Raw genomic sequence first — 9,576 nt, 5'->3', positions numbered from 1 at the left:
TTTTGGAATTGAGTTAGGCTTCTCACATTAATGTGGAGTGATCAACTCAATGGGTAATGGTTATCTCTCACTTATAAAATCTAATATGGTTGTATTATTAACCGATGTGAAACTTGAATTATTTTCAGCATTCATAACACGGGACAAATCTTTTGATTCCAATGAGTTCTTTCCATAAAATTTCTCCAATTCAGTCTTTAGCTCATCCACCTAAAATAGAAGGAAACAAACACTAAACAAACCAACAAATTTAGAATTCTAACAACATTAGGAAAAAACTTATTACCAACTTGGGAACATAGTCTTTAGTTGTTATAATACAATCTCGAGAAATCCAGGCCTGCCCATTATTAGAACCCCACTTTCCTGCAATTATTCATCTTGTTGCTACCTTGCCAATTCAAATTTCAAACTAATTTAATCTTAAAAGTGATATTGCAAGAGATCAGTGATGACAAGTAATTGATGAAAATAAATCAGGACAAAGGTATACCTTTAAATTGATATTTGAATCAACAAAAACAAAAATGAGGAGATATTTGGTCCTTTACTTCCCATCCTCACGCAACATTGGTGGAGTTGTGGTTCTTGTCTTCAGTCCACTACAGTTGTTTTGGGTGATGGTGGATTGCGATTGCAGAAGGTTAGGATCAATGAACAACAAAATGAGTAAATATGTCATCAAGGGCAGATGAGGGAAGTTCAATGAGTAGTAATACGTGGTAGTTGAACAATGCTAAAGCGATTTCATTACGATGACCAATTTGGATTAAAAAAAATGCAACTACAAGAGCTTTTAAACACCAAAAGAGCTTTTAAATCGTCAAAAAATTACTTCCTTCGTTTTTATATATGAGTCAATTACCTCATTTCATTAAAATTAAAGAAGATTGTTAATATCATTTATAACAATAAATTTATCTTAAATTTATATATTTTTTTTAAATTATCCTTGTCATTATTATTTTTCTCTTTTAATAATTTGTTAATATATATTTTTTTTTCTTTTAATAAAATATATTTTTAATTTAAAAATAATTAATGTAAAAAATATTATAAATTAAATCTTATAAAAAAAAACCAGTATCATTTTAAATTTAAGTCTTGTAAATAGAAATAGAGGAAATAGTAAACTAATCAACTAAAGCGGATCAAAAGTGGATCAAAACTAAAGTAGAAAACTAGTTTCAACTGATATTTTTAAAAAATAATTTTTTTTGTTTCTTAAACTTTTTCATTCTAAAACATTTCATAATAAAGGTTCATACATGAGATCTATGTATAATTACTATTATTTAATTATTTATTATGATTCTTTATTATCTTGTATAACATGTAATATGATACTTTTATATTAATTTAAAATTTACTTAACTTTTTATTATATATCAGGTCAATCCTAGTTCAATCACTGAAATCAATGAAACGTAAGCACAGTGCTTTCATCGATTCATTGAGCAAGGAAAGAACCATTTCAACGTCGCATACAATCTTTGAAAGACTAATCCATTAATCTGATGTCACATTAATAGACCCAACTAATCGAAGTGTATCTTAGACTAATAGCCTATTTGTTTCAGCATTGAACAGTGATGTAACTGCACGTTTGATAGAATTTTATTTATTTTTCCTTCTGCTACGATTGCCTCCTAATGCATTAATCAAGCACAACAAGTATGAATCAAACAGGCTACAAAAGAAGATTCTTTCAGTTTCATAAACTAAAATCAATATATTCCAATACTCTTCATGCCATTTTCTGAAAAAATATCTCATTCCCAAGCATCTCTATAACTTTGAACCACTTGAAGTCAAAATAGCTGAATCCACCATCTGTGCATAGCTTGACAAAAAAAGGATACGCAAAAAATATTACTCTAGTAACACGTTGACATAATACATTGTGGTGTTGTATAAAATTTCTATCCTTTTAACAAATCATAATGATTTCAATGTACCAATCTCAGCCCCTTACTGACTACTACCGCGACGTACTGTAAAGTTTGGAATCAGGATAATAGTTCAGTGGTAGAAATAGCACGGGTTTCATAGTTCAATCCTGTCTGGGCATACACTAGATTTATTCATAATTACATGCACTATGATCCTGTTAAGATAAATTTCTCTATAAATACTTACAAGAAAGTAAAATGAAATGTGATTTTCTCATAAACTAAAATCAACTTATGTACTTCGGCCTTCAGAAAAGTTAAATGAAAAATCTTTTATAAAAGTTAAGTGCATAAGTTGATTTTAACTTACGAGAGAAGCTCAATTCATTTTACCTTACTTCTATAAGTGTTTATCCAAAAAATTATCCAAACAGGATTTATGTATTGTAAAAGTATAATAATATTGCTAACTGAAGTTTCAAAAGCTATTTAGCAGAAGCAGACATATCTAAAAGATAGTGTTTAATCATGTCAATGCTTTATTTACTGCCTATCCCTGTGAGTACCCATATCAGAAGCAACCTGAGCTGCTCGGGTTAGAGCACCTGACACCCACAAGGCTCCTTTTGAAAAATAGCTGCTATTTACCAAAGAGTTTGCAGCCGCTGCTACCGATCTTCCTGCTGTGGATGCAGCCGCCATGGTTGTTTCAGAGACATTATATCTCTGATCCACAGATTTAACAGCTCCAATACCTGCAGATATCTTATCTGATAGGCCAATTCTCTGGCTCAGTTCAGAAACCTTCGCTGTTGCAGTGGCGGAAACCTGATGAGACTCGTCAAAGTCTTTAGCCTTAGCTAGTGCATCCTTGCTGAGAACATATCCCTTTGACAGCATGGTCCTAACAACTTCTTGAGCCATGGTAACTGCTTCTCCAGCAGAGGAAACAAATTGATTGCTTTGTGGTGTCTGAAAAAGAACATGTATAAATATAGAATGTCAGACCCAGAACAGAAAGCCATAATCGTGATTCGTGAGCAATATAGTGCAATAGAGAGAAATTAATATATACATACAGTTGAAGCAGTCTCATCCTCATGACTATACGAAGGCTGGTTCCAAAAATCAAATTCATCTTCATAGTGTCCCCAGCGTGTTATGCATACACGTTGATCTAAAATAGTGGCTCCCTAACAGGACAGATTACAAAGAAAGGCACACATTATTAGATATTACTCATAAGGCAGATGTTACTTGATGTATAGCTGCACGTTATTTACCATAGAATGATTACTTTGTAGTACATTACATTCAGTCAGTAGTCAACTTTGCAGTTATTCGGCTGTTATTTTAAGATTTGCAGATTCAGTACATGAATATTGTTACGATGTAGGTTTCCTCTAGGGTTCGAGGAGACCTAGTCAAAGCATTCAAAGTGTAATCTGTCGATCTGCTTTGATCATTGGGTCTTTTATCCCCCAGACACTTTACCTGATATTTGGGGTTGAGGATTAGTTTCTCAAATCGTGTGTAAATCTCCTCCCAAGTATATCTTGGTGTTGCTACATGGGATCGAGTAGTGCAACAGCCCTATATGGGTTGGGTCAGTATGATTGGTTCAATCATGAACCTGACCCTGCCTTAGATTGGGTTGGTAATGGCCCTGACCCAGAGGGTACATGTACTGATTATGGATTCAATTTCGACAAGTTTACAATCATTTTACAAAGAACATATACTATGGAATCTATCACTGAGGCAACTAAATGACTAGTAGAGTACAAGATCAGTCTAGTTTCAACATAACAAGTATTTTGTACACAAGTTTGATAGATACTCACACTGAGCAAGCATGCAGTTTCTTGAGCATATGCATCTTTGAATGTCACATAAGCGGTACAAGCATAATCACCAGACCTGTACTCAGGAATGACCATGTGTCGTATCAAATGCTAAATACTACGCCAAAAATCAATATCTCAAACAAATATATATAAAATCCAAAACTGTCGTACTTTCAGTTCGACTAAAAAACAGACATTACCAAACACAAACAATCCATCCCCTTCCAGCAGCAGGAAAATAAAAACAATCCCTTCAGGAAAGCTTAATAGAGTTAACAAATTCAAAAACACCAAGTGAATATTTATCTATATAGAGTTAACTAAAATCAAGAGTGCATAAATTCGAGCAAAGCAGTGAAACTTGAAAAAAAACAAAAATCATCAAGTAACAATTTATGAATTATCCCATTCAAAATATGATTATAATTTTTCTAGAAATTAAACTTTTTAAATCAAGAGATTATATTACATATACCTGATAATTTCAACATTCTCAATGACACCGGAGAAAGCAAAGAAGTCACGAACATCCTTGTCCGTGGCTTTTGGCGAGAGACCCGTAACCTCAACAGCGTACCCACCAGAATTCATCTTGTGTTTCCGAAACAACAACTGCTTATGATGCTGACCTCAAATATGAAATAGCCATAACATAAAAATAAGAGTGAACAAACAAGGTTATATAAATCAGATGCACGCACCGGTGCTGGAATTGAAGAAACCGATGCAATTGAATCACACACAGTGATTTCTTCTTCACGCAGGGATTTCTGAAGCAGAATTAAATTAAAACTATCTTGGGTTTTATTATATAGTTTCATGGGTCAAGTTCAATCATGGGCCTGGGCCTCGCCGACACTCCACCAAACACGACTAATAGACATTTGTTTCCTGTATTCCCACACTATCGAATCCAGCACCTCCAATTGTATTTTGAAAAGTCTATTCCAAAATACAAATTTACATTCTTGAATGAACATTCTGACATACAATGGAAGGTGTTGGATATAAATAAGAGGGTGTAGGATTCAAATGTCCAACTAAGATTCCTCCATCAATTGCTATTCTGCTATGTCTTTTGTTAGTCCAGAAAAGTTCTTTCTTATGGAATCATGTTTCTAGTGTTAATACATTTTCGTTATATAAGAGGGAGAAGAAAAAAATAGAAAACGAAAATATATTTTATGTTGGATAAGGTATAAAACGAAAATGATGCTAACAAAAACATATGTTTGACAACAGAAATATGTTTTCATTCTATACTTTATATAACAAAAACATATTTCCATGTTTTTTTTAATTGTTTTATGAAAAAGTTATAATTAATTGTAGATATAAGTTATTTGTGATAAAAAAAATTATGCTTTTTAAAATTAAAATCAAAGTAATAAAGATTCAATTTACCTTTTTTAAATAGTAATCAGTATTAATTAAGAATTAATTATGATAGAAGTTACTATTTGAAAAAATAATCAAATTATTTTTATGCAAATTTCCTTTTTTGTGATGTTAATTTTATCATAATTAATTTGATTACAATTAAAAAGGATAGCATGGTCCTTATGATAATTTTTTTTAATTAATTCAATTATTATTAAAAGGATAAATTATATCAAAATTAAATGAAATAATTAAAAAGATAAAAGAAATAACAAGAGAGAGGAAAATGTGGGGCAAGGAGTGAGGGGAAGGGGTGTAGGAAACTAGGGGAGGGCAAGAGTGTTATTTTGTATACTTTTGAAAAAAGTACGGGGATGAAAATAGCAAAATGGGGTGGGAATAGTAACTCTCGACTAACAGATGTTTGGATTTTTTTTTCGTAACTTCCGCTGTTTAGAAAGCAAAAAAAAAAAGAAGAAGGTAAAATGCTTAAGAATCCAGCTTAAATTTTAGATTAGCTTTTATAAAAAAAAATGATGTTTTTATGAAGCTGCAAATTTGTAAATAGGATTATTTTTCAACAGCTGAAAGTTTTCCTGGTTTGTTTACTTTCCATATAAAGTCTTAAGTCTCTTTTTTTAAGGAAAGTCTTAAGACTCCTAAGTCTTAACTCTTAATTAGCATGTGTATATTTAACACAGTCACTTATATATTAATTTAAATATTAAATGAAAAAAATTTACAGTAAAATTATAAGTGAAATAAGATAAAAAAAATTAGAATTACCTAAAAAAGAAAGGAATTAGAATTGAAACTTATAATTTTGTTGATTTTTGTATAAAGTTTATACGTTATAAATGAAAAAATATTATAAAACAATTATTTGTAAAAGTAAAAGAGTAAAATAGTTTTTTTTAAAACAAATCATATATAATGATCATGATAATAACATTGTTTCCTTAAATAATAATTAAAATTTATATTTTGTTACAAATTTATTGGTAGCAAAAAAGAAATATATAATGAAAAATTGATCATCTATAAAGATGTTATTGAATGAATAAAAATTATTTATTGAAATAATTTTAAAAAAATCTTAATATAACCAGTATACATAAATAAATACTTATTATGATATATAAATAATATGATATTATAAAAATTATAGTATATATATGAAATCAATCTCTTATAATATCTTAGATCAAGTTGGCATTTTGTTAAATTTTTACACTAATAGTGTCAATTTTGAATAATATAATATCTTTCACAATTCGCTACATATCACTAAATTAATCAAATTGATGTAAAAAAAATCAATGTAGTTACTAATTTTATCAAAAAATTAAGAGATCAAAATGAAATATTAAAATGTAAAGAGACTAAAATTATTTTCCAGCCTATCATATTCTAATAAAAATATAATGATAAAAATAATATTGTTTTGAGGTCATGGTAAAAATAATTGTAAAATATATAATATGTATAGTTTTATTATATCATGACAGTGTAATAAAATATAAATATATTATATAACATTTTGTAAGCGGAGCATTATAAATAATATTATAATGTGCATATTAAAAAGTTATTATTATTTATTATCAATGTTTATTCAAATTTATATACTATTTCATCTTGGGTAGATTAATCATAAGCAAACCAGACAGATATCTCACACAATGTCACGGGTACAAAAAAATATATATTATTTTGAAGGTATTGATACAAATATACATATATATATATAATGAAAAAAATTCTCTGTATAGATGTAATTGGTCGATAAAAATATATTTAATAAAATACTTTTTCACATTATCTAAAAATAAAAATCTCAATATAAATATTACACAAAAAAATATTTATTATAATATATATTAAATCCCGAAAAGTCAATGTGCAGATTTAAAAAGTTTATGTTTTTTAAAATATATATATATATATATATATATATATATATATATAATATGTTGTGAGTGAGATTTTTTTAGCTAACACGTGTGAAATTTGAGTTGAGTGTGTGGTCTATTTTTAATTGGTTATGTTTGTAATTGGTTACAAAAGAGAGAATTTGGGTGTGAAAAGAAAAAAGAATGTGTTGGTGGTTATGTGAGTAGAAGAAGAAAAAATGAGTGGTTGTCAAACATAAAAAAGTTATTTTGGAGCTTGACGACATCTGTATATTTGAGGAGAAAATAAATAAATATAAAAATATTTAAAAGATTAAAGTATCCCCACAAAAGTGACGCGTGTCAAAAATATTAAAAGGCTAATTGAGTAATTGTATTAGCCTAAAGATTTCTTATAATAATAAAATATAGAATAAAACAAATAAATAAGATAAAGAAAGTAGAAAAAGTTGGACCAAATATAATCATATATATAAGGTCATTGTTTGGAAGAATCAATATTTTAAATGATCTAGTGTGATCTACTTTGATCAATAATTTAGAATCGTTAAATTGAATAGTTATTATAGGTTAGTTAACATTGAATCCTACAAACTCCCTCTACCAATTCTTAATTGCGACCATTATTTGTCGTCGCCAATGACAATTTTGGAGTGAAAGTTAGAAAAAAGAAAACATATATGTATAACAAAAATACTATTTTATCCTCATTTTTATAAATTTTTTATTTTAGGGTTTTTTGATATTTTATATTTTTTCATTTTTTTCTCATACCAAAAAATCTAAAAATCATCTCATTTTCTATTCTATTTGTTTTCTTTTTTCTTTCTTTTTCATTCCTTACTTTCTTTCTTTTCTAAATCAAACATATATGTAGAGAAGGAAACCTATATACTCATATTTTTAACAAAAAATCTTGAAAACTTAAACAATTACTCAGTGTGTGTTTAAAAAGTATATTCGAGAATAAAATCAGTCTTTGTATTGCTGCGCAAAGAGACATTGAAACCAGAAAACATGTTTAGGAATTAAATTTGTGATAACTGATAGAGAAGTTTTAATTAATTGCGCGGCTTGGTCTTAAAATTTCATTGAATTGAGTACGATTGTAATAATGAAAACTGAACTCATGTGAAGGACATCAGATGATATAAAAAAATTGGTGACATGACTTCCTGGTTTCATGACAAAAATTGATATCGATGAGCAATAATTAAATTTGAGACTAAAAGTATAATTAAAGTTTCATAAATAAAAACATTAAATGAGCAACAAATTATTGGACAAATAGGTATAAAAAAAGGAAAAATAAAAGAAGACTGAGGAAATGATAAATAATGTAATAATAAGAAATTAAGAAATTAGATAATAGTACATGAAAAAAAATAGATAGAAATTAAAGTGGGGGTGAAGATATGGTAATAATAACTCTTTTAAAAATATATATTATTATCTTTGTTTTTTTCATAGAAATAAATAAATAATTCATTAAATTAATAAAATAGTTAAATTTGTTAATGTAAATTAATAATGTCTTAGATTTAAATTTTTTCAAATACCTATAAAATTAAATGATTTAAGTAATAACTATATATATTTAATAAAAAAGGATATTTTTTCTCACATCAATAAGTGACTTGTGTTGTTAAAAAATAAGACAATGAATGCATCAAGGTACTCCCTTGGTTTCGATTATAAGCAATACAAGTATTTCTTTTTTATTTTATGTTTGATATCAAGTTTGGAGGAAGAATAATTTAGAAAAAAAGTTTTATTTTTTAATTAAAAATGATACAATTTAATGAAGTTATGAATTTTTTTAGTAAGTTTTATTTTTTTTACTCATAATTGACTCAGGGAGTATTTAATAAAACAATCTAAGTTTTATCCAATAAAAAGAGTGTGTTTCTGTCATTCATTTTTTCTTTTCTCAAAACTCTCAAAAGCATAAACATTTCTTCAGTTTTTGTAGTTTAGTAACATGAAAACATTGAATGCAAAAAAGCCAGAAAACGTGTGTTCAGAAATAAAAAATATGTAAGCAATTTTTTCTTCTTATCATAGTATTGGTATAGAACAATTTTTATTGAAAACGATAATTAATTTTTATCAGATATCATAAATATATAAAAAAAAATTTAATATAATTTATTTTATACTCAAAGATTGATCAAGTCTGAAATCACAATCACCTTTTATTTAGAAACATGAAAAATAAAGACATTAATAGCATATACTAGTGTATATGTTATTGACTTGATAGATAAAAAGGACCATATGCTATTTCTCATATTTTTTCTTTCTTATCCATTATTACAGGTTACACTTTATATTTTTAGTGCAGACAACTACCAACTGATGCCAAATATCAATGCCATCACATTTTAATTGGAAACATGACATCAGGCCTCCTCTAAGCTCAAACTGCAACCCAATCGTTTTATCCGAAGATATCCAATTATTTGAAGCGAAATTTTAAACGTGAAAGACGTGTAATTAAATAACATACAAACTTCTTTATATTTATTTATTTATATATATATA

The 9,576-nt window shown here is 27.8% G+C and overlaps 1 protein-coding gene across 3 annotated transcripts; it reads right to left on the bottom strand.

The window, feature by feature from the left end:
• Nucleotides 1–1,857: 1,857 nt before the first annotated feature.
• Nucleotides 1,858–4,575, bottom strand: LOC114378905 (binding partner of ACD11 1). 3 transcript variants are annotated; one of them, XM_028337492.1, is made up of 5 exons: nucleotides 4,441–4,575; nucleotides 4,215–4,363; nucleotides 3,737–3,812; nucleotides 2,972–3,085; nucleotides 1,858–2,864 (listed from the first exon to the last, which is right to left on the bottom strand). In XM_028337492.1, the coding sequence occupies exons 1-5, from the start codon at nucleotides 4,558–4,560 to the stop codon at nucleotides 2,436–2,438; spliced, it is 888 nt and encodes a 295-aa protein (XP_028193293.1). In that variant the 5' UTR covers nucleotides 4,561–4,575; the 3' UTR covers nucleotides 1,858–2,435. The 3 variants fall into 3 exon arrangements, with proteins under 3 accessions (XP_028193293.1, XP_028193300.1, XP_028193303.1); XM_028337499.1 differs by having other exon boundaries at nucleotides 4,215–4,351; XM_028337502.1 differs by having other exon boundaries at nucleotides 4,215–4,330; nucleotides 4,441–4,531.
• Nucleotides 4,576–9,576: the final 5,001 nt, after the last annotated feature.

The sequence above is a fragment of the Glycine soja genome, chromosome 2 (genome assembly GCF_004193775.1).
Source record: "Glycine soja cultivar W05 chromosome 2, ASM419377v2, whole genome shotgun sequence".
In the NCBI taxonomy this organism is placed as follows: domain Eukaryota; kingdom Viridiplantae; phylum Streptophyta; class Magnoliopsida; order Fabales; family Fabaceae; genus Glycine; species Glycine soja.
The sequence above is the reverse complement of the archived record's forward strand: the minus strand, read 5'-3'. Positions and strand labels throughout refer to the sequence as shown.

Excerpts from the sequence above, each read along its gene's own strand:
- LOC114378905 (XM_028337492.1), bottom strand. The coding sequence starts at position 4,560 with ATGAAACTATATAATAAAACCCAAGATAGTTTTAATTTAATTCTGCTT. Across the intron at positions 3,086-3,736 it reads AAACTGCATGCTTGCTCAGT|GGAGCCACTATTTTAGATCA; the intron begins GTGAGTATCTAT and ends CTGTCCTGTTAG. Across the intron at positions 2,865-2,971 it reads AGGATGAGACTGCTTCAACT|ACACCACAAAGCAATCAATT; the intron begins GTATGTATATAT and ends GTTCTTTTTCAG.